The sequence below is a fragment of the Caloenas nicobarica genome, chromosome 1, assembly GCF_036013445.1.
Source record: "Caloenas nicobarica isolate bCalNic1 chromosome 1, bCalNic1.hap1, whole genome shotgun sequence".
NCBI lineage: Eukaryota > Metazoa > Chordata > Aves > Columbiformes > Columbidae > Caloenas > Caloenas nicobarica.
Window position 1 is genome coordinate 103,280,791 of NC_088245.1, and position 25,605 is coordinate 103,306,395.

General features: G+C 41.6%; 1 protein-coding gene across 4 annotated transcripts in view; it reads left to right on the forward strand.

The window, feature by feature from the left end:
• The first annotated feature begins 1,397 nt into the window (after positions 1 to 1,397).
• Positions 1,398 to 25,605, forward strand: part of WWC3 (WWC family member 3) — a 102,338-nt gene continuing 78,130 nt past the window's right edge. For 3 of the 4 annotated variants that reach the window (XM_065643023.1, XM_065643030.1, XM_065643039.1), the window contains exon 1: positions 1,583 to 1,854. In XM_065643023.1, the coding sequence (XP_065499095.1) occupies positions 1,646 to 1,854 (209 nt within the window). In that variant the 5' untranslated portion in view covers positions 1,583 to 1,645. Of the gene's footprint in view, positions 1,855 to 25,605 lie in introns of all 4 variants that reach the window. The other variant, XM_065643017.1, reaches the window with a different exon arrangement.

Below are 25,605 nucleotides of genomic sequence, written 5' to 3' on the forward strand. Positions count from 1 at the left end.
AGGTTTAGCTGAAGTCAGTGTCCTGGGGACGCATGGAATACCACAGACCACCTTTACGTTTTGGGGAATTTAATTCTAGGTGATGGCTGGAACTCTGCATCACAGTGTCCAGCAGACTCAGGTCAAATCAGACACAGCTTCTTTCACCTCTATAGGATGAGATTAAGGGACCAGGTTGAGTTATCAAGTGAGTTGGGTGTATAATTTTCCACCATCCATTTTTCAAGCATCGACAGAGCATGATCGCTTCAACTCGCGTTATCTTCAACACCTCTCTTCCACCATCGTTCCTGGTTCTCCAGCAGACCTCTGTCCCTTCCCCACACCCCTACGCACATCCAGACTGCCCAGCACCCCCAAGGCCTTTCAGGTCGGCACCGCGGGACACACGACCCAGAGAGGGCCAGGCATGGCTCCCCTTTTCCTCCACAGAATCACAGGACGTTAGCGATTGGAAGGGACCTCGAAACATCATCTAGTCTAATTCCCCCGCTGGAGCAGGAACACCTAGGTGAGGTTACACAGGAAGGCGTCCAGGCAGGTTTTGAATGTCTCCAGAGAAGGAGACTCCACAACCCCCCTGGGCAGCCTGTTCCAGTGTTCTGTCACCCTCACTGAGAAGTTTCTTCTCAAATTTAAGTGGAACCTCTTGTGTTCCAGTTTGTACCATCATTGGTTGTCACCAAGAAGAGCCTGGCTCCATCCTTACGACACTCACCCTTTACATATTTATAAACATTAATGAGATCACCCCTCAGTCTCCTCCAAGCTAAAGAGACCCAGCTCCCTCAGCCTTTCCTCATAAGGGAGATGCTCCACTCCCTTCATCATCTTTGTTGCCCTGCGCTGGACTCTCTCCAGCAGTTCCCTGTCCTTCTTGAACTGAGGGGCCCAGAACCGGACACAATATGCCCTCCGGTCCGCAACAGGCCGTGGCAGAGCACAGGCCCCGGGGCGGGACTGGACGGGCCCCGGTGGGGCCTCCGCCACCTTCCCCCGGCCCGGGCCCAGGCCGGGCGGCTGCCGCACTCTGTGCAGCCGACGTGTCTGGGTTTGGGCCCGGCTTCCGCGGCGCGGGGTGCGGCCGGCCGGCCGGGCCCCGCCGCTTCCCTCCACCCCCACAGGCCGAGCTGGGCCGGGGGGTTCCTCCTGCCCCGGTCCCTTCCCCCGGCCCGGCCCAGCCCTCCGCGGCGTGGGAACAGCCGGGCGGGGCGGAGGCGGGGGCCGGGCCCTGGCGGAGGGAGGGAGAGAAGATGGCCGGGGCAGGCGCCGGGCGGGAGCTGGGGGAGGCGACGGCGGGGCGCTGCTGAGCGGCGGGGCGGGGGCGCTCGGGCCGGCGGGCCGAGCTCGGGGGCTGGGAGCCGCGGCGGCGCGGGGCAGGTCCCGGGCGGGGTTAGGAAGCGCGGCGGGGCTGGTCCCGGCGCGGAGCGGGGCTGGCGCGGGGGAGGATGAGCCCGGCGCGGCGCAGCCGGAGCCGCCCGAGTCCCGCTCCCTGCGGGGCCGCCTGTTAGTGCTGGAGGAGGAGGAAGAGGAGGAGGCGGCGGGCGGCCGCAGCCCGGGCGGGACGGGAGCTGTCCCGGCGGCGGCAGCGGGAGGGGAGCGGGTTTCGGCCGGAGCTGGGCGGCGGCCCGGCGGCGGAGCGGCCATGCCGTGGTTGAGCGGCGGTCGTCGTCGTCGGCAGCAGCAAGTGGCGGCGGGACAGGGCGGCGGGCCGCCGGCGGGCGGGCAGCGGGGCCGGGAGAGCTCGGAGCTACCGCTGCCCGCCGGCTGGGAGGAAGCGAGGGACTTCGACGGGCGAGTCTTTTACATCGACCATAACACCCGGCAGACTTCGTGGATCGATCCCCGGGACAGGTAAGGGGCGGGAGCCGCCGGCGGACGCGGGAGATCCCCGGGGAAGGAAGGAGGGCCCGAGCACGGTTCCCGGCTGCCGAGAAGGAGAAGGGGACGGGGAGGCCTCTCCGCCCCCCTCGGCGGCCGGGCCGGGCCCGTCGGCGACATTTTCCCTCCTCCGGCCGTGGCCGCGGGCAGGGTGTGGACGGCGGTGCCGCTGCCGGCGGGCGCTCCGCTCCGCCTCGCCTCGCTTCGCCCCGAGGCGGGAAGACGGGCCGGGGGGGCCTTGTCACACCGGCCCTCCGTGGCCGGCGCGTGTGGAGACCTGGGGGGCAGCCCCTACCCTAGCGGCAGATGCCCTTCCCGCCGGTGTTAATGTTAAATTAGATCAAAAAAACCCAGGGAATTAAGGCTTCCCCCCGCCGTGGTGGGTGCTCAGACCGAGTGTGGTCTCAGTGTGGAGGGAAGATGGGGCGGACAGGACCGTCGCGCCTCTGTTTATGCTCCTCGAATACTGTTCCAGCCCCGCTGCAACCGGCTGGCTTGGCCATCCTGATTTATTAGCCGGGCTGAACTAATTGGCAGCAGCAGGCTGGAGGCATGCTGAAGTAATTTGGTAGATTACCTCCTCATAAAAGATAACGCTGCGTGGAGGTAAGCAAACCGGTAAATTCCTGCAGTTAATTTGACAAATATGCGGTCTGCTACAAATTACTCGTCTGCTGCGTTGTTTCAGGATCGCGTTTTCACGTCTCAGGCCTGGCGGTGCGTGGTAAGATTGGATTAGGCCTTTTCGTTTTAATTAGGGTAAATAAATACAGACAGGGTTTACATATTTCAGTGGACTGGCTTTATAAGCAATATTTAAGCGTCATAGCTTAAAACTAGTGGGAGCGTGGACTATCTGCAGCCGGTGCTGCCTGGTAAATCAGCCTCGCTTGAAAGCGTTCGCCTAAAAATTTCCATGCGGAGTTAGCGAACACAAGTGTCAGTATTCTAGGTGTCTGCAAAATAAGAAACATATGTCTCGGTGTATACTTTTCTATGTTAAACAATGTTTTTATAGTAAGTGAAAGTTGGACAAGGACAGTTTGAACCTCAGCCAGAGCTACCTTGCCAGAAGTATGCCTGGAATGTTAAGCAGGCCACAGAAACATTTAAGCATAGTCTGGTTTAAAGACTGTAGTAATTTGAGCGATTCCTGCAGTCTTGCACAACGATACATAACTGTTTAAAGAGCCTAAATATTTACCTACAAGATCAGGATCTTTTTGTCTCATTATTTAGGCGTACGTATGCATGCACATATTTTTTTGCTGAGGCATCAAATATTTGTTAGTATCCTTTAGCACGTTTTTTACAACATGTATATGCATTTTAATGTTAGCTTACATGTAATATGCTGGTTTAAATGTAACCAATAACGTAATGTGTCTGTGGCTTCTCTGCATGTCATCCTTTCCATTAAATTTCAGAGGGTATGTGGCTTTCCCTTCTGGAGTATCTTGCATACAGACAATGATGAAAAAGACGTAGCCATTTACTGCGGTGTTTAAATTTGGTTACAACTCAAATAATTTTACTAAAATTATTATTTCATGTTTTGAAGAAAGAATGGAAATGCCATACCATGCTTGAAAATTTGTCTAAATGTTTCACACCAATATTTAAACTTAGATTTATTTTTCGCATTGGGTAAGAACAGGCTGTAGAGCAGAGACTGAGACGCTCACATTGGGGCAGATAGAAAAGATGTGATGTTTTCATGAGCATGTATCAGTAGTTTCTACAGAATTCAAGTAGCAGGAGCTGGTTTTATGACTGCAGAGTTAACCTCTGATTGAGAAATAACTGTTGTTACTTTAGTGAGATGTCCGTGTTCTTCTGCATAGCAGAAGATGGCCAGACTTTTGTTTCTCATTGCAGCTATTCACATTCCCGTGTGCAGCAGCAAAGTAGGAAAGGATCAGGTTAGTTGTGTTCTGCCAAAGTTTGGGAAAGGAAGGTCAGAGCAGGAGGGAAATGCTACTGAAGCTGTATTTTTGCAAACAGAAGTTGAAAAAGTGGAGGGCAGAATATCTTGTATTACTTGTACCACAGGTACCTCAGCATTTTGAGTTTGGCATACAGCGACAGAGATCAGCCTCCCCCTTTTCTGTGTTTGAGTGGTTTTGTTTCTATCCAGGAGGAACTGGACGAAACTACAGGATTTCAGGACATGTTGTGCTTGATCAGGGCTTTCAGAATCAGCACCTCCAAGCTCTCTTGTGGGCACTAGTCTCATAAGCATCCCCACAGGCTCCTCTTTCCCTGTAGCAGGCACGTAGTAGTTTGTTTTTCTTTTCAGCATTCCCCTTGAGATTTCTCAGCCTTTTGTATAGCTTGGTTAATGAATTTAATTTGAAGCAGTTATTTGATTTTTAAAAAACAAAACCACCCCCCCACACATCTCCTGCACCTCCCCCTCCCTCCATTTTTCCCATTGAAGCCAAGAAGAGAAGGGAGTATTAATTGGAGAAGTTGAGAAAGGAGAAATGTGTTCTGTAAAGGATTTTGGCGTTTGGGAAAGAGAAGGTGATGAGGGCAAGGGGGGTTAGTCAAAATAATACAGATTTAGAGGGGAAAAAGGATTCAGAATTGGATACCTTGTGATTTCTATGGTAAGAAAAAGTGGAAAAAATGAAGAAAAAAGGGAGAGTAGTAGAAGAGTGACAAAATGAGCAGATTTGAGAAGCATCTTTGGTGTCAAATCAGTGGTTAGGCTGGGGAAGATACCATGTTGATCTGTGTGAATTGTGTGTGATGAATAGATTGCGGATGGTTGTCTAGCAGATCCTGTAGATCTCAGAATGGAGCCATTCAGCGCACATTTTCATCTTGCCGTAGCAGCCGTCTTTTATCTTAATAGACTGTAAGTTCTTCAAGGCAGTGAACTGCCTTTTTATCTTGTATTTGCACAGTACCTGCTATATTGAGATTCTGGTCAATAACTGGGGATTGTAAATGATCTTATAAAAGTCTGACTGTGGTTGACATTGAAGATCCTCATGGCACCAAGGATCTTACTGCTGTTGCTATTTGTTACAATACTGTGTTTTCAATTGATCAGAGCTTTCCCCCAAACTGTTTCAGTTTGGCAAAAGCTTTCCAAGCTGGTGGGTTTTGTTAGAGTTGTTGTATGTGGAAGCTTCAGCTAAAATAGGGGGTTGTTTTTTTGAACAACTCTAAAGGACAGGGAATGCTTCCTTCGGCTTCTTAATGTGAGTTGTCTTGTTTGAAGTTTTAAATCATCTTGTTTTGGAGTGAGAGGATTTTAAACTTTTGAGGTGTAGCAGTGGTTTTGCATGGAGAAATCATCCATTTGGGTCAATGTGGGAGGTTTTGAAAAATCAGTATGGGCTGGGTAAAGACTTAGATTTTACTAGCTGTATTTGTAAAAACTTCCCTGCAAGCCGGACTACTGGTACATTAATTGTAGTTGGGGAGTTTTCCTGTCCTGTGTCCTCATCAGCATCTTATTTCTGAGACCTAAAAGCTGCTTAATTTGAGCATAGGAGAAAAACCTTGGCCTTGTACAGAAGGTGTGTTGGAACAAGAAATAATGGGAACAAGTGGGGTTGGTATTGGCAATTGGCAGAGGGGAGCACATTTTAGTAGGTTGTAGAAAGCAAAGCAATCAGAGTTTGGGGGCAGGGATGAGGATGGCACATGAAGCCTGGGAAGAAAAAAGTAGGGGAACTGGACTGAAAACCAGTAGGTCAGGGAAAAACAGGTAAGAAGGAACCAGTCTGGTGAGGGTTCAGGGTGTGCGGGTGTCAGCTCTTTTCTTGGCTGTATGGGGAACCCTGAGGCAAAAGAAGGAGCACTGAGTTTGGATGAGCAATCTTCAGAGTCAGAAAACATGCATGCAAGGCAGCATGGACAGTCTATGTGAAGAAGAGAAGGTAGTTGGAAGGTGAAATATAAGAATGGTGTGTGGATATGAGGATGGGGGGCAGGAAGTTTAAGATGTGCTGGGCAAGGAGACTGATGAAAAATCAGAATTTTAGCCTTTCCTGCTTCTTTCTAATAGCTAATGGGCTTGGAACAAGGAGTCAGTCTGAGAAAGTCACTGAGCAAGTATCAGTTATTAGAGGTGCAGAGTAGAAATGCTTAAGCGAATAATGGGCAGAAAAGTCCAGAAGCGGTGAGGTTTTTTTTTGCTGAACTATTTCAGGACTCCTGGTTCTCATAATTTATTTGCTTTTAGCAAATGTCTGTAATTACAGTTTTTCTGTTCTGTCTGTGAGGCAGGACAAAGACAGTCTATTACTACTATTGTTTCCTTTGTTACAGTAAGTGGCCAAGTGAGGTGTTCAAACCCACGTGCTGGTGTGATACTGCGCAATGTGATTTTTCTTTCCCCCCTTAGGTTTTATAAAGGAATAGGAGACTGCAAGTAAGAAGCTTAAATCAAAAGAATATTCACGTCAGATATTCAAAGCTAGAAGATTCCAGACTTAAGTTGCTTAACTAGTTCTTGTTTTGTATTAAGAGAACATTTTTAGTGACAAATGACTTTTTCGTGTATTTTCTTGCCTTATTTCATACATGGAGAGGAGCAACTGTGAGGCCAGATCAGAGGGCTGTGAAGTGAAGTAGATGAGAATTACTTCTAAAGTTTTTTGCTGAAATTGAAATAGGTTCCTCTCTCTAGTGAGGGAAAAGATCTTTTGGCAGACCAGTGCATGAAATGGTTAGAAAGGTAGTAGTCCTCTTTGCCACGATAAGAGAATATCTCCTATAGTATTGGAATATGTCCAGAAGACAGTCAGAAGCAGCATTGAAATTAAGTTTTTTCACAAGTAGCATTTTTCTGGGCCTGGCATAAACCCCTGCCCTGAGAGTCACAGTGTCATTCGGTATTAGAATTCAAAATGCTTCTATTCCAAAGCATCAGAAAGATGAAGGCAACAGAATAGTTAGCACCAGTGTAATTTTTGAAAGTTTGCTTCAAGTTCCTATGTGTTTTTCGACTTTTCACGTCTGCTACCTTTTTGTTGTATTTAGATTATCAACTGTGTTAACACACAATTTTGTTTTGAACTAATTCTATTTGTGGAATGGGAAGAAAACAAAGTGATTGCTGATCTTTTTTTAATATTCCCTCTGAAAACATTATGACAACTGGACAGATTTAAATCACATACTTCAGTTAACTGTGATGCAGACTATTAATGTAAAACATAAAATGTAACCTATAGGGTACAGAAATATATTTTTGGAAGTGATGCTTTGAAAATGTTTAAAGAGGAGCAGAACTACTGGAGTACTGTTTGGTTGTGATTTTTTTAAATTGGCTTCCCAGGCTGTCAGTGCCAAGCTCGCAAGAGATGGACATGGTTATAAAGGAAAAAAAAAAATCAATGAGTATAGATCTAGAATATATGCTCACTCACGAGAGCAAAAGAGCTGAATTTATTCAGTCGAGGAGGTGTTTAAGTGGTTTGAGTACTGCTCATATAGAAATGATACCAGAGACTTTAGAGCTCTTTTGTTTAGTAGATTTCTAATATCTGATAGTCAGAAGTTGAAACTAGAAATATGTTTTTAATGTGAGTGATATTAAATGTTGGAGAAGTTTTTCCACTCCTTTGGCTCTCCAAATAAATTATCTAATTTTTATTTTCCTGATTTAAGTCAGCTATTGCTTTAAGTCCAATTGTATATGACCATCTATTTTTACTGGCTCCATTGCTTGATGCAGCATAATATATGGCTGAATATATCTGCTAAGAATTGGCAGAGCAGCCATCCTTTCATTAGGAAGTGGAGAACTTCTCTATCTGGTTGTTTCTCTTAACAGAACAAGGAAGAAATCCAGTTTATCCCATCACTTGAGGCATCTGGGTCCTTGCAGTTGCATCATTTGATCACCTCAAGTGAGCAGTAAATACAGTGGACTTGATAGAATTTATATTGAAAACATTGCATATAAAGTGGGACTTGAGATCCAGATGTTTTGCATTTTCTGTGTGAATGTCAAGCTTGGATGCAGCCACAATGTGGATGGGAAAGCTGTGCAGCTGTGTGACTGCTGTCCTGGCATGTGACTGGGAATACATGCTGCAGCACATGGGGCTGAGAAAGGGCTGTGGTGTCCTAAGCCTCCCTGAGCAATCGCACAGATTTGTACTTTAGTTCTTGTTCAGAATAGTTCAGTAACATTTATAAAGGCATGCTGTAGATGACATTTGTTTTCAAAGTTTCACATATCTGTATGTGCCATGATAAATCTACTTCTCTGCCTTTCAGAAGGAAGGTACGTTCTTTTTCTTTTTTTTTTTTTTTTCTCTCTCTCATCCTGACTGGTAAGTCTTCAAACAGAGAGAGATTTAACTTTATATTGTGACCGAATTCCATTAAAGTGTTTATGATTAAAAATGAATGTAGGCACAAACCTCCTGGAATTAATGTTACTTGGTATTAGGTGTATTTTGCGAGCTGAGTCTTTTGATTGATAGATTGTGATAACAAGTAAATGTTAATCATCTCATTCATGGTAAAAAATTTTAAATTATTGATTTTTTTTTTTCCCTTGATCTCAGCTCTCTGATGTAAGTGTTTTTTAAAAAGTAGCTTTTAGTTTCTCGACAGATTTATGTTGCCTGGGAAAGAGCAGTGCCTGTAGGAAGTGAGCATTCACATTTTCTTGTAATTCAACATTGTTAAAAATGAGTGCTACATCTCCAGTCATTGAGGATTATAAATGTTTTTAGTATTTTTCCAGTGTCTCAGAAAGTAGAGGTGGGAGGTTTTCCTTATAGTACAATGACAGTGAATTATGGCTTATGTAATTGCTTTTTACTGGTTAAAATACATATACTTTGAAAATCTAGCTTAGGTAGCATAAAACTGCAAGACCTAATGCATGTGTTGTAAAGCATCAAAACAAGTATTGAGCCACAGTAACATCATCAACAAAACCTCTGTTAAGCTTCTTAACATATTGTTAGTGGGTTTTTTTTGTGTGTGTTTAGTTTTTATCTTGGAAGTATTTTCAGCAATTAGATAAGGAATGCAGACACCTGCTTTATTGTATTTGTGTGCATGTTAGAAAGGACTAAATTAGCACTTGTGACTTCAGCAGGTTACAGAAATGCAATGGCAGATGTTATGAGGGCTTTTTCTTGAAGGGTTCTGTGAAATGGTATTGGCTGCCTCATATATGAGTTGGATCTTATAAACTGAGAAACTGCAATCTGTTGGGTGTTGTCAGTGTTCAAAACTGTTGGAGAGGGTACTTTCCTATTCATTGTATGTATAAATCAATGTATATCTGAGTCAGTATTAGGCCTAATGGTTGTGTTTATTGTCATTAACAGCGTCAAGCTTTGTTAAAAGAATATTGGACATTTGCATTAACATATCTTCTAAAGGTGGTTGGAGTGTCTGATTTTTAGGATCTATAATCTGCGTGTGTGAGAATGCAAGATTTGAAATGTCAAAAGGCTAAGGCTGGGTTTTAAGTTCTATTGTGTGGAGAAAAGAATCCTTTTTAGGCTTGCATTCTAGTGATAAGTTTAGTTTGACAGTGGCATCACCATGCAAAAAATGACTTGTAGGCAATAAAGAAGAAAAAAATAGAAACTTATCTATAGCAAAGTCCTGTTAACAAGCTTCCCAGAGGTGCCTGTTAAATGTAATGTTGGTTTATAATTTTGTGTTGTTTACCAAAAGGTAGAGCTTTGTTGTATGTGAGGCCAAACAGAAGTATTTAGTTGATATTTTGGTGAAACAAAGTAAAATTAATGCTTTTTCTGCCTACAGTTAAAAATAGAACTTCCTGCATGTCTTATCAGCTGCAGATGCGACAGTTCACATTCACCAGCAACTCCAGCCAGTATTGCAGCTTTTAACTAATCTTCAACTGGTTTCTGGTTGAAATAAGCTAGCTAAAGAAGACACGCCCTAGGTACTTGACAGACTGAGAGAATTGGGATTGTTCAGCCTGGAGAACAGAAGGCTCCAGGGAGACTTTATTGCGACCTTTCGGTACTTAAAAGGGGCTTAGAAAGGTGGGGACAGACTTTTTAGCAGGGCCTGTTGCGATAGGACAAGGGATAATGGTTTTAAACTAAAAGAGAGGAGATTCAGGCCAGACATGAGGAAGAATTTTTTACAATGAGAGTGGTGAAACACTGGCCCAGGTTGCCCAGAGAGGTGGTGGATGCCCCATCCCTGGAGACATTCCAGGCCAGGCTGGACGGGGCTCTGAGCAACCTGATCTAGTTGAAGATGTCCCTGCTCATTGCAGGGGGGTTGGACTAGCTGGCTTTTGAAGGTCCCTTCCAACCCTAACTATTCTATGGTTCTACTTTTCCCACCTCCATGCCTGCCGTGGCAGGGCAGTGTGCACGCACAGTGAGGTTTTGCAGTGCAGCATCCTTGAGCTACTGGTGACCTGCTGCCAAAAGTATCGGTGTTCTCCCTGCCAGCCACATGGTTTCACCCCTCTCTTGCACTGGTACTGGTGCTTATCCGACCTGATGGTAAGATGAACTAGCAAAAAAACTTTGTGCAGTGTTTCATTTGTCTCTTTTTGGGGAGGGTAGTTTTCAACCGGTTTAGTTCCCTAAGCTGATTTAACCTTCGAGGCAGATGGATATTTAAGTGGCTTATGTCAATTAAGTTTAATAGGATAAGGAATTGGCTTAGGCAAAAGTGATGAGTCAGTTTAAAACCTTCTCTGAGTAAAGCCTCTTTGTGGATGGCAGTCCTGACTACTGATTTTTAAAATACCCCCAGAGTAAACCAACATATCTCTAAACAGGCTTCAACGTAAGTTTAAAAGAAAGGATTCACTTTTCAGATGTGAAATGGATGTGTAAAAGCCAACAGAAGTCAATTAAATAGGTGTCAGAGTTAGTCTTCCAGTCAAGTAGCAGCACTGAAGGGGCCGTAAAGAAGTGAGAGGGCTACAAGCAGTAGAACTGATATGGGGACTGAGTTTGGGGTACCAGCAGCAGCTTGGGAACACTCATTAAAGGTTTGGGGAAGTCAGTGGTGAGTGTTGCCATTGCTGGCAGGGAGCAAAGTTGGTGCATGAGGGGACTGGATCTAGGAGCAGACTGATGTGTCAGGAGCGTGTAGGCAGTGCGGTACCTCAGAGGTGTGTGTGAGAGAGAACTGGGTATAACATCCGCTTGATGTGGGGAGGATCCTGAGAGCAGAGCACCTCTGAGGAGGATCTTGGTGGGGTGTAGAAGCGTAGAGTGTAAGTGGGGAAGGGTGGAGTGAGAAAAGGCATGTTGAGGTAATAACAAAAACCATAGAGCACCTGCTAGGGGGACTTGGAAAGTGGCTTTGGCACCAGCGTTCGTGTGATAGTGTGACTGGGGAATTTTTTAAGGGGCCTGAATGGGTTAAGGTTGAAATTGCCAGGTTGAAGAGGAGGAGGTCGTAATATTTAAATTAGATGAACAAGATTCTTGTCTGCTTATGGAGAGGAGCAAAGAGTTTGGTGTTCCATTTTTGCTTTGCTACCAATCCTAGCCCTATTTCATGGAGATAAATCTCTCAGTTCTGAACTAGTCATTAATGGCAAGGGAATGGAGGTGTAGGCTTTGTTCTGCCATGCTACAAGGGTCTTGATCATTTCTTCATTCTGTTCCAGATAGGAAGATTAATTTGGACTTAGTGCAATTAGGGTGTGCTAAAAGCATGGCGAGACATGATCTGTCACTTTTAATGGCCTGTTGAGTCGTTTGAGTCAGCCATTTTATACAGCTAGCCTCCTAGCGAGGCTTGCTCTAGATATATGTTGCATGATCAAACAAGCTGGAGTATTTCTCAGTCTATTTCTCTGCCCATCTTTTTATGGGTGTTTGTTAGAGCAGGAAAGGCTCTTGCATCCAGTGATGAGCTTGGTGGTCTCTCTGTGGTTTGCAGGATGAAGGTGATTCTTTGCTGGGCTGTTAGCTCTTTTGGCTGAAGGAGCTGATAACCATCAACAACTGAATTAGTAAATATCAAAAACTGAAGGGACTAGTTTTTTTTATTATTATTATTTTTGTTTTCAAAGACTTTTCTGTTTCAGTATATTTAATTGGCAATGAGACAAAAATAAAGTACAGTGATATCAACACCCTTGAACCAGCAACAGAGAATCAAAGGCTATCTTTCATAGCTTTCTGAAAGAGTTATTTTCAAGATGAAATATGTATGGAGAATCTTTTTGAAACTGTTTTGATTTGTATTATACTTAGGCTGAAGCTCTTTCACACACACAGTGGTTAGGATTCGTTATGGCAAAAGGCAGAGTCTGGTACGAAAGCTGATAAATCAATTTTGAAATATTATGCATTATTTAATCTTGGATTACAGTTTAAACAGCTAAAAATAAGAGTTTTAAAAACCTTAATACACAACACATTATTAGAAAGAGTTGCTTATCTAGGTTTGGGAAGGCTGCTCAAGTACTGCATGATTATCTAATCCTATAGCATAAAAAATTTGTGACACTCTTCTCAAAGGAGAATACAGTCCAAAGTTACTTGACTTGAACGGCAATTCCATGCATGCTTGAAAGGGAATTTTAGAATAAAAAGTAAACTGCCATTGTTTTTCTTTTTTTTTTTCTTTTTTTTTTGGTGGCAATGTAGGAGTAATTATTAGATGGAGAAAGCATTGCATGTTTGGAAATTACTGTTTAAACACTTGTGTGTCTTCTGCTTCCTCCATATTACATCTTTTGGAGAAGACTAAGATTCACAGTATGAAAGATATGGCACATAGGTAAAAATCACCAACCCCCAAACTTCAGAAGAAGCTAACCACAAAGCCTAAGAAAATTTGATTTAATGGCAGTCACGGCTGTTGGATCATAGATCAATTTTAATAGGATCTAAATAGTCTCTAACACTATAATTGTTGATTAACACAAATTATTGATAGTCATCAGGTTATAAGCTAGAGAAAGCATAATTGACCTCTCCTTTATATAATTAAAAAAAAAAATGGAAATGCATGTTAAGACTGGAAATGCAATAGATACTCTGTCAAAATTCAGTTAAAGAACGTGTATATTCATATACGTATTTCCAACTGTATGCAGTGTACTGAGTGATGATATTAAAAAAAAAAAGGCATACACTACCTTGTGTTGGTTTGAGTTGTCTTATCTTTGCTTTTCTGCCAGCTCATAGTTTATTCAAGGGAAAACCTAGCGGTGCTCTGGTGGTTGTGGAGGTACTGAGATTTGTGATAAATAGGCACCATGTGCTCAAGACTCTGCACGGGCATTTGAATTCCACTTCTGTGTTTAATGTAGCTGTTCAGTTGGGCCAGTTAAATTGCAGAATTATTTTTTTAGAAAAATGTTAGTAGTACCAGCTTGCAGAACAGATGGTTAAAAATGCTGTCCTTTGAATGATGGTCTAATTTCTCACATGTCTCGAGATTCCTCTGAGTAATCAAATACAGTCTTTCCCTAAATACACTTATATGTGTGAGCTTCCAGTTTCTTCATTTTACAATGCGTCAGTGAATTCTTCTTTTAGGAATACTGTGATCATTCATTGTAGCCTACTTCTTAATTGCAGTTTGATTTTTGATGCTTCTGTGTTGTCTGTACGGCAAAAGACATACTTTCGACTAAATCTCCATGTTTCACAGAGGTTTTGAAAAGTGATTTTCCTGAAAAGGAAGGCAAAAGCTTTTTAATTAAAAATGGTCAATTGTTTTTGGATCAGCTTTATTTTACATCTGGACAGGTTAGCCATAAATTTGTGTTGGCTTTAGGGGAACTTTGGGAGTAAATCTCATGTCATCAGGAGGAAGAACTATTTTGAAAACTTTTTGATTTCACACAGTTCTCAACCCTTGGAGACTGCAGCTTAATGCACACATGGTCCAGTATTTTAATATACTTGTTTATAGTCAGGACCTCAGAAAGAAGCCACTCTCTAGTTACCTGTATTAATCAAAAGTAGCTACAACAAACTTATATAGGAGTTGAAGAAGTAACAGATTTCTTAAGCCTTTTGCCATAGTGAAGCGGGGTGTGCACACAGAACGAGAGATTTTAGGGCTTGGCCTGATCCTTCCTTTCATGTTGTTTGTATTTAATAGTTCTCTGCACTTTGAGAGTCTTGTGTACTGATTCAGCTGAACTACTTCTTGATTTCTTGTAACACCATGTAATGCACTGAATTTAAGAAGCATTTTCTTTGATCTTAATGAATGGGTAGTTTCAGCTAAGTCCCTTTGAATTGATCTGCAGTGTGGAGCATGGTTACTGTTCTTGAAGTGTGTTAGTTAAGTGCCTTCTATTCAGGAAGATGATGATGTCCAGGGAAATAATTAACTGGTAAACCCTGCATGCTTAAGTAATATTAAAGTCGTAGGTTGGGATTTTTTTGGTTTTGTGTTTTTTAATAGGGTATAGCTACGTTTTGTTTTTTTTCCAAGAAATTGTGAAATAAACCCTTTAGTTTTTGCTTTAAAAAGAAAATCTTTACCTTTAGCCTATTTTTGGAGTAAAATATTAATGACGAGGCTGACTTTTGGATTCTGATTGATTGATGAGACTATCAAGATACTGTAGTTCCAGTTCCAGGAATTTTTTTCTTATTGGAAAATAAGCTGATTTGTGAATTCCTGGTTGTCTTTTTTTTTTTTTTTTAGTAGTTTTCTATATGTGCTTATATGAAGTTTTGGAGAAGCGTTACAAATTTCTTCAGTTAAACATGGCATACAGCTTTCAGGCAAGAAGTCCTTTTACACGACAACCAGGTGTCCAAACACAAATATGTAGGAAGGAGTATCTGAATGTTTTGTACAATGTCATTTAATCATCCAGAATTTCAGCCAACTTACCATCTACAAGATTTCTTACAGCTGTAGCCTCAGTGCTTCTGTTGGTAAACATTATTCTGACTTTACAGTCTGGAAAGTTGGAGCTGAGAAATGTTTGCAGGTAATGATCTGTGGAAGATTTGCTGAACCATGATCAGTTGTGTTGTGTTTTAGTGTTGTATTTTTTATTTTTTTTATTAAAAAGAAGAGAAAAAAGCACAGTAGTGTTTCCTATCCTTCGCTGCGAATGTCAGTCAGAACCTCCTAATTATTTATACTGAATCTGATCTCAGGGATTCAGGGGCATCCTAGGGAATCATCAGCTACCTTAATTTTTAATAAATTTTCAGAAACAACTTGTGGGCATCTTGGTACAAATTCTGATATGCTAACTTTTTCTCTTCTAGGAGTGTGTCATGTGCTTAGAAAAAAAGTCTTAAGTTTTCCCAGAAAGCCATCTAAAAAAAACTTGAACATTTTGTTGAGCTTAGGTATAAACCTGTTTTTATGCTAAGCCCGGTCATAGGATGTTTTTCTATGACCCGATAAAAGGCAATTCACCAGATGGTTTAGATGATGCAGATATATATATATATATATATGTATTTTAAACAGTCGTAATTCTTTTCACAATATTTTGGAACTATGACTGACTAGATAAAGTTCCAGTGATTATGGAAAACAGTCCATTTTTGTAAACTTCTCTGTTCCACTGAAGTTTCAAGTGCCTTGGATGTAGAGCTTGTTACAGGTGAACAGTGAACTCTCTTTTACCAGAGTATGCTGTAATATCGTGTTAGGTAAATTACTGCTGGGAGTAATCTTGTAGATCTGTCCATGCCTGTTCAGGGCTACTGTTTGGTAACAGGATGATGTAGCTGATCTTGTTCTCTGGACATCTGCCTGCTAGAAGCGAGCCGTGTCTGCCCTTCTGTTTCACAGTACCTGCCAGACAACTCTAAGGTGATAATACGCTTTCATTACTGTTGACCAGGACTCAGTTTGGATCCTTGAGTTGAAGACTTTCTCTTTTGTTGGTTTCTGACTTGTACGAAGCTTTTTGGCCATTATCTGATTATTTTGGAAATAGCATCTGAAAGAGGATATCGATGGTGTTTTTTCTTCTAATGGTTTACATGTAAGGGGTTCAGATTATTTTATTTTTTTATTTATTTATTTTTTATACATCTGCATAATTTTATCCTTAAAACTTACTGTGATAAATTTCTGGAATACGTCCTCCATGTAATTATGTATGGTATGTGAACATCTGGGGTTTTTTAAGTTTTGCACATATGACCGTTTGCCTACCCTACTCTTCAGGTATTTGTTTTATTATTTCTGAAGTCAGTTGATAAAGAAAATGATGTTTATTTTTTACCTTAATCACAACCATAGTTTTATTTTCTTTACTTTTAGAATCTGTTGAACATTTATAAAAGGCTTTTCTGTCCTCTTTAAAAAATAAATTACTCTGGATCTAAAACTTTGGTTCCATTAGGAACACCCCAAAACTGTGGAGAGTTTCCTGGCTGTGGAAATTTTCTCCCTGCCTTCCAGTCCATGAATGGTGAGCTGTAAAAAGCAAGTCTTTTGAGATCATGTGTTCATTTCTCTGTCTTTGGCCTTTTATATATGTGCTCTGAAGCTTATTTGTCAAAGTGGATGAAGATTTTAATACCTGTATCCAGACATTTTTAGGATGTTTTCTGTAAAGAAAAAAATGTTTTCCTGAGATGTTCTAGAGATTAATAGGCTCTTAATGTCGGTACACTACATTAAAAATGAGATAGTTCCTCTTTACTGTGATGGCTGTCTCAAATTAGGAATACATAGTTTTTTGGGGTTTTTTTCTCCCCATTACTGAAGATGGTCAGATGCCCAGAATTTTTCAAGAATAAATTCCAAATAGTTGTCAGGGCACTTTGGTTAAAGAATTTTTGAGCATTTTAAGATACTTTACCTGGTCATATTTAAAGTGCTTGAGTTCTGGTGGGGTTTAGGTTTTGAAACTTTGATTTTTTTTTTATTTTTTTTATTTTTTTTTTTTTTAGGTGAGGGAAATCTGTGTTATGAATAGAATGCTAATACAGGAGATTTTCCTCGAGTCCACATTCTACTCATTTTATATAGTGTGTGTTTGCTGGCAGAGGCATGCTTTTACTTTTTTTTTTTCATGGTAAAAATAGCTTGCAGCTTATTGAAAAACAAGGCAGACCTGTGCCTCAAAATCCGAATGAAACTGCTGCTTAGATGAGGCTCTAAAGAGGGCATTTATATGTTGTGGAATGAATGGCATGCCTGCGCTAACTCCTGCAGGCCGGCTATTTCCAAGGTATCAGCCAGAGCTGTATGTGCCGCTCTCTTCCCCCTTTAGACCCGAAGGTTTCTTCCTTGGCAAGCTCCTGGCCTCAGTGGGTAGAACCAGGTGGAGGGGGGCAAGAAAAAACGAGCGAGATAACTACATGTGTGTGTTTGCTTTTTATTTTCCACCCAAACTGTGATAGTTCATGGGCTCCTTGTGCTTCGTGAGCTGGCGTTGTTTTTCTAATCATTGTTCTTTGAACAGTATAGTTAGGAATTTCCTGTTCACGTTTTACTACAATGGTTTGTTTAAAATGATAGACCGCAATCTCTTTCCTGACCTAAAACTAGATTAGCCTTGAATGTTGAAGAGAAGCTGGACAAATAAAGAGGAGAGACTGTATTTGCTTATGTCACAGAGAGAGGCCTTTTAACCATGGGCTCAGTTATATCAAATACCACAAGTCACGTTTCTTAAATATTTATTAAGAAAAATAAACATAGTTATTGTATGAACTGGCATGTCTCCAAATTCGTATCTCTTTGATTCTCATGAGTGAGTTGCATTTAATCAGGGGAAATATTTTTAATCAAGACTCTGGTATCTACTGAATTATTGAATTCAGTGTTACCTCAGTTCTCTCCTCTCCCTCCCGTTGTTGGATTTATAAAATGCAACAAAATTAACCTCAGCAAAGTTCAAGTTATAAAATGTGACAACAAACTATCAGGAAATACTCAAATTGGGAATTAAACTGCCTTTTCTCAAGGTGTCTGGTGCCTGTGCTAAGGAAAAAGTTACGTAGTCTTCAGATGTGTTGCCATGTTTGCTTTCAGATTTTGGGAAAAAAACCAAAAAAACCTCAAAAATCTCCCAAGCCCAGCAGTCTTAGATGCACAAGGAACTGCAGCATCCTTATCAGACAAGTTATGTTTATTTAGGACACGTTCGTTGTGTAACACTGCTAATCTATGTACGTAATGCACACCTGTATTGATGGAACAGTACAGGTAATAAAGCAATTGATTTTTATCTGCAAAGAGATAAAATTTCAGTGTTTAAACACAATATATGACCTCCACTTTGGGTTTTTATTTTACAGAAAAATTAACATGAATTGTTTCATGGCATGGCATGAAAGCTTTATCCAATTTTGGAAGGATGGCTTATTGATCTGCCTGAGTTGGCTACTGAGATCATTACTGATAAGTGTCAGACACTTTATACCATGCTCTTGGGTATTTTTAATGCAAGAATGCATGTGAAAATGTGCATGTGAAATTCTGATAAACCTGCTAAATTCATTTTTCAGGCTGGGAGATGTCAGATTTGTAAGATTGTGGAGTCTATAGTTGATATGACACATAGGCATGTCATTACGAGGGTGTTGCCAGTTAAAATACTCAGCTGTTATGGTATTTCCATCTTAGCATCTAACTTTGTTCCACCCAGCAAATAGTCACATAAATAGGACTAGCTGTGGATTTTTAGAGGAAATATTTAATGTATTTTTAAAGAAAATAACATTTGGAAGAGAAAATATTTGGGTAGCTTGCACGTGAACGTCTAGGGTAGGGCAGGGAGATGCCTTGCAGAGTACCGAGCCTGATGTCCTGAAGAAGCTCGCAGTAGATGTTATGTGGAAAATGTTACCATTTATAGAGATCAGGTATTTCCGTGGGTACCAGAACTAATGAAGACTGGTTTCCTGTGGGTTTGTGTCTTATGGCTGATTGACTTCGGTGTCTGGGAAGGCGAAAGTTCTGATGGATGCTTTTTACCTTGCGTTTGCAGTATTTGCATCTACTTGCCTCCCAAGCAGATTTTCTGATACCTGATTAGGTGTAAACATGGCCTTCTTGGTTTCTACTGGGCTTCCTACTTGCATAAGCTTTCATAGGTGTTTGAATTATCTAGGGGATTTCCCTAAAATTTGAGACTTACCAGTGGAATCAAAACCAACTAGACTTAGGTCTATTAATGTTATTATTAATAAAAATCACATATCCACATTTTTATAGGAGATGGGACTACAAGCCCTCTTTTTTATGCCCCTGTTGTCTGCTAGCTTTTAGTAGCTAGTTCATTGAAACAGCCCCAAAATAAGTGATGCTTTTACCTAGTAAGTAATAGAAATACATTTTGAGATTAGTGTGCCAGATGTTATGGTACAGACTTGGACTATTTTATCTATCTATCTATCTATTTTGTTCTGCGGTGTGTGTGCAATGGATGCACTATTCCCCCACAAATGGAACACAGCATTAGACAGACAGGAGTTTGCAGTGTAGCTGTGGTACCTTGCCTGGCTTTTAGGTTTCATTTTCTGTATGTGTCAACAGACAGTGCAACTTTCAGTAGAGATCCAGAGTCCTGCAGAAGCTTTATCAGTGAGTTCTCTGCTATTAATGTGCCTCCTCGAGCTGTTAGTGGTAATTTTTTAATCATAAGGATCAGAGATCTGTCTTGTGAAATACCATCAAGGGTGGTAGATGCCATTGGTTTTGCTGTCAGCAAAGATTATTCACTTTGGTTTTGACCGTCATTAAGCACGTATATTTTTCTACTTGAAAAAGCTGGAGTTCAGTAAGCTTGGGTGTGAATAAACAGGGCTTTCGATCTTCCATGTGAGTGCTTTTCATGTAGCAATATGGGTGAGTAGTTTATTCCACTAGATGAAGTAAGTGAGGTGAATAAGGTGAGTAAGCAATTTCATTATGAGACGCTCTCAGTTGTGTCTAAATGCTATGTTGCGAATTTGGCTCATGCTTTGAGCTGGTTGGGAGCCAGGTGGCTGTGGTTAATTCATCACCAAACCTGAGCTAACAAGCCCTGTGTAGGTCAGGTTGTATTAGATGGAGCTTCGTGTCACACTGGAGTAGCTGGAAGCTGTAGGCCAGGACAGAGCTGCTTTGGGTCTGCTGGAAACATCCCATGTAGAAGAACTGTACCAGTGTTTGTGTGGAGTAATTAAATTGACTATGTGAATTTACTGTAATGTTGCTTTCTTTACAGAGATGAGTTAATGTTCTTTTTGTGCAAGTTGTAGGCAATAGTTATTTCTCATAGGGTTGTATTTATAAAGCATATGTAAAATGTGTATTATCATAGGATGCTTCACCAGCGTTAGTTAAATGGATTCACAACTTCCTTACCTGTTGATTTGCAGTAGTATAACATTTTTTGTGTAATAAAGCTATCTTAACCAAAGGTCTTTCAAATAAAGCTATGACTTCAGGAAGATTTCTAATATAATCCAATCACAATAGCTACTTGGAAGGATAAGTTGAATCTTCAAAGTAAACAGTTAAATTACTCTTTTCAAATACTTGATAGAAACAGGAAAGTGTCTTTAAGTTTTTCGTCCCAGTCCTCCAAAATCCTGCTTTAGATTCTTTGCCATATCTCCCAGCTGTATTACTGCAATGCGTTTTCTGACCTTCTCTTCTACTTGTTGTGAAATACCAGTCCTAAAATGTTGTTTGTCTATTTTAATCATGCCTCTTTGAAGCGAGAGAGAGTATAGTTCAGTGGTACTGGTTTGTGATTTGGGAGATGAGAGTTCAGTTCTCTGCTCTGCCACATGTGGTTTTTTGTGTACTGTTGTTTTTAAACTCCTGGTATCTGGTAGTCAGGTGAGTACTATTTATGGTATTTCTTAACTTTACAGTGGTGTTCTGATTACAAATGAATAATGTGATTGTACAAATACAAATAAAACAAGAGTGATGTAAAGATTCAGTTATCTTTTTTTTTGGCCTTGTTTGCTAACGTTTGTGCTTTTTCTTTGTAAAGCACTTCCTAAAATCAGTGATACTTCAATACTTTCAGTTACAGCCTTCCAAAGGCAGAAGACCTCAGTTTCCTGCATCTTTTATTACTTTACCTAGATATTTGAAATAAAGTTTTGCTGTGACACCAGGAAGAAACGTAACAGTAAGCAAGCTTGATATGAGGACAGAATGGTGTGGTCTCTCCCTCCCTCTTTCCCCCCCTCTCCTTTCTGCCTTGCTGTCAAAGGCAGTAGGTACAATTTTTTTTAAAGAAGCATTAAAAATTGTTGGTTTATTGATCTTCATATTACAATTGTGCTTGCCAAGCACAATACGGTAAATGCAGATATGTCCCATTTTCTGCAAGTGTACTTTCATGTGTTAAGCTGTGTCTTTTAGCTGTGTAACTTGAGTTGAAAGTTTTGTTTGTGTTAGGTTGATGTGGGCAAGTAACAGGTCTCTGCCATAGTACAAAATGATTGTTGGCTTAACCTGTAGTGGTTTTATTTGGGGAAAGCAGTAGCCCTAAGGTCATCAGAATACTTTGGGAATTAATAAGATGTGTGTGACTATTGACAGCATGCAATAGGAAAAACGGTAGCTGTAAATGAGCGTCAAGTAACCCTCCAGCTTCTCCTCTGTGACACTGCATGGTAAAGCTGTTGATGTGTGCTGCTCCCATGCAGCCACTGAGGTGGGACCAGTGTGAGGAGCTGGAGCAGAGTGGTGACCAATGACAGAACCCGAGGGAATGGCAGGAGGATGTGCCAGGGGAGGTTTAGGTTGGACATGAGGAAAAGGTTCTTCCCCCAGAGGGTGTTGGAGCACTGGAACAGGCTCCCCAGGGAGGTGTCACGGCCCCAAGCCTGACAGTGTTCAAGAAGAGACTGGACAACACCCTCAGACACATGGTGTGAACTGTGGGGTTGTCCTGTGCAGGGACAGGAGTTGGACTCTGATCCTTGTGGGTCCCTTCCAACTCAGGACATTCTATGATTCTGTGGTGGGGCTGGGGGGCAGCTGGCAGCGCATAGGAACCGGCTGCCTTCAGCTCTGAAGGGCTGGGGTGGGTGCCAGAGCTGGGGGAATGCATTTGTGTGATTCCAGGGAAGCAAGATGGAGACAGGGCTAAGGAAGGAGTATTTTTGTCATCATTCGGATGGCTAGGGATTTTGCACAGTCAAAACTTACACATATAAAAGTGTGTGTTTAACAGCAATGTAATGGGAACAGCGTAATCCCTGCTGTTAATGGCTGTGTGTATGGGGAAGCACATGTCTGATCTGGAAGGTGTGTTTGAGAATGCTTTTGTAGTTCTCTTGGAAATGGGAGATCAAAGACATAGAGGTTCAAAACAATGGAAGAATGTGCTGGGATTAATTGCACAAAGTACAGGAGAATGAGCTGTTTATTGAGAACAATGCGAGTTCATTTTCATGGCTACTTTTGAAGGAAGCAAGAAATAAAAATAAAATTAATTTGGAGTCTCTGAAGGCAATAATTTTTTTCTTCTGAACATTAAAGTTTGTTGGATGTTAAAAATTGCCAGAAGAACTTGTCCATGCTTAGAGTATCTCACAATATCTTTAATACCTCTTAAATTTAACCGCGTGCTAGACAAGCTGCTATTGAAAATGGCATTTGTACGATTTGTTTTACTTTTAAAAGCAATTATAGTTTATATACAAGAGCTCTTTAAACATTTTTGTTTACTTTTTTGCTGTTCTTGGGTCACATAAAATGTTGCATTGTGAAATCATTTTGGCTCAGTTGTCAATAAATTGGGTGTCATCCTTTTAAGTATTCTAGATTTATATTATGGCTACAACGATGCCATCCTGTCCTTTGCTTCTGTCAGCATTCATTTTTCTGGGAAGAAGTAAATGCTGAATAGTGTCCCTTTTCTGTGTTTGCTGGGATTTTGAGAAGTGCAGATTATTATTCAGTCGGTAGAAATGTGCTTGCATCCGTGGTTGTCTGCCCTTAGCATTGCTGTAGTGCCACCTCAGAAAGCAGTGTGGTTTAGAGATATCTTGGATCGTTGATAGGCTGCTTTGCATGTTGTGCTTTGTTTTAGAGAGTTTAGGTGTTGTGGGGTTTTTTGTTTTGTTTTTTGTTTGTTTGTTTTTTGAGTGGGGAGTGACTGATGTTCTTCCCCACATCAGCATTCCACTTGACTCAACTGGTGTCTTATATTAGTGTATTTATTACTGTGTCTTTGTTGAGAACAGTTAGGGGAAATGAATGTCTCCATAAAACTAACTTTTGCAGGAATTAGAAGCATTAACTCATTGTGAGATGCATTGCTCAATATACAGCCAGAGGGAAGGTAGGGGTCTAGACCAGTCATATCTGTAAAACTTAGGCTTCCATTAAAATGTAACACAGCAACACGCTTTAACGGGGCATGTAGTCAGGTTCCTTCCATCAGAAGGCTGTTCTGAAAAGAGCTTGAAAATAATCAGAGGCTGAAAAGCAGTGCTGCTGAATGGTGATTAAAAACACCTTGTTAATTTGGTGGAGGGGGAGTAGATTTAATGCAGTATGGTAGCAGTTTTTTCAGGTGGTGCTATCTTTATTGTAGTCTAATTAGAATTTGAGGGCAAAATTGTCAAGGAACTTCTTGAGGATGTTAAAACTTTAGGATCAGACTTTCAACCGTGATGATAAGTAGGGAAGGGATAGACTGGAGACCTTTGTTCTTCTAACAGGTTCCATCTTCAGTAATTCCTTGTTGTTACGCTGTGGCAGAATAAGTCAGAAAATACAAATCCTGTGAATAAGAATCCTGTGGATTTAATGCTAGGAAGAATGGAGAGTAGGGATTTATTGTAAACATCGGAGTTCACTTGTGGGGAAGTAAGACCTGCAAAAGGAAGCTGAACGGAGGGTGACGGCAGAAGACAGGCTTCCCTGGCAGCAGCAGCAGTCTAGGAAATGGTGAGAAAAAACTCTTCTTCAAATTAGTTGTTCAGTTGTGGCGTTAACTACAGGATGAGGGAGGAAAGAGGGAGTACTCCTGTTTCTTTTCCTGTGGTTGTCTTATGAGAGGCTGTCTTCTTGCTTAATGGGTAACAGTAAAAGGTTTTTAGAAAGTGATACAACATGAAAATGTGCGGAGCAGAGTAAGTGTGTAAGAGTCATTACCACATTTTTCTGGGAATTTCCAGTCATGCTTGTACGCTCTCCTGCCTTCCCGTGCACCATCATTTCCCTTTCAGTTCATTTGGGTTTCCTAATAGCCTTTGAGGGGTGGTGGTGAGTTTCTGAAGTCGTGGTCTCTTAAACAGACTTTAGTCACAAAGTTTTCGGTACACATTAGGCATCTGCTGTCTGGAATAGTAATCGTGGTTCAATCTGCCTCATGCCTTTCTTTTACTGGATCTCCTGAAGCGTTGCTCATCAACCCAACTAAGCAGGCAGGCTTACAACACTTCTGAAATCTGTGGATATTTTTCTCTTTCAAGCTACTCAGAGTTTGAATCAGTAAATCTTTCAGTAATTGGAAATAGCTGCTTGTTTGGAAAAGTTCGCCATCTATCTCAAATTTTTGCTGATCAACTCCTATGTCCAGGAAACAGTTCTACAGTAGCTCCCAGTGTGTGTTGGGCTTTTTTAACCAATCTTAACAGATAAATGGATTAATTGGTGGTTTCCAAACATGTTATCCATGTCAAGTTCCTATCTCGTTAGGTCTTAACCTTTCACGAATAATGAAGGAAGTGTTCACATTGGGGATTATGGCTCCTGCAGGCAACCGTACCATTGCCCAGCAGTGGATGTTCAAAGGTGCTTTTGAGGTTTTGGTTTTTCATTTGGTGTATACTTGACTTTCTCAGGAAAGAATCAGACTTCTAAAATAGGCTTTGTTCTTCCCCCAAATCTTAGACGGCTCTTTAAGATACGGATCCTGCTGCCTAGATGTACTCTTCCTAACTGAGATACTTTTGTGATGGGTATGTAAGTTTTTTTTCCTGTTTCATTAAGTTGCATAGCCAAACATAGACACATTCTAAAATGCCAGAATTAAGGTCTGCAATGCCATTATTCTGAAATCATCTTTACGTGGCTGCATTCTGGTTTTGTTTGGGTGGGTTTTTTTGGTCTTCCCCCCACAAAGGAGTGAGCCTTAGTGTACCCTTAGGACACTGCAAGTTGGATTAACAGCTTTTTACGAATAGTAGGAGATCTTGCTCACCTCCTACCTCCTAGACATTGGCTTTTTTTTTTCTTGTCTGATACAAAGTACACTGATTCCATTCAGTAACCGCAGAAAAACCCCCAAATTACTACTTTCCCCTTCCCTGCTTTTTTTTTTTTTTTCTTCCAGTTTTAGTGAGTTGAAGCCTACCCTACTGCTAGCTTAATGTGTGACCAGACAAGCGTCAGAAGTGGTAGTGCTATGAAATGATGGGGTTGTGCCATTTAGGGCAGCAGAGGGGGATGCCTTTGAAGACAACAGAGATCTTTCTGGTTTGATGGCACCAAGCTGTTAATCCAGCTTCCATACAAAGCCACAGGTGGAGTTTATGGTGTAGCTGGAGTGCACATTGGGGGATAGAGCCCCATTCAGAGTTTTGGAGCTGGAGGGATGTAGAGGACAGCATCATTGGCTGGTCCCATCTGTCCCCATCCTGCTGGTTAGACTGTGGCCTGTTCACACTGTTCCCAGCCAGGCCCTTCTGCCCCAGCTCCACCGTTAGTCCTTCTCCCTGTGCTTCTCCTTCTCTGTCTCTGCCTCCTTGCACCATTTATTGTTTTGTGATTGCCACCTTCTCTTCTTCCAGTACCTGGTTCCAAGCATCCTTCTGTATCGAGGTGTGCCCGCTTCCTTCTTTTCCTCCATGGCGTTCGGGT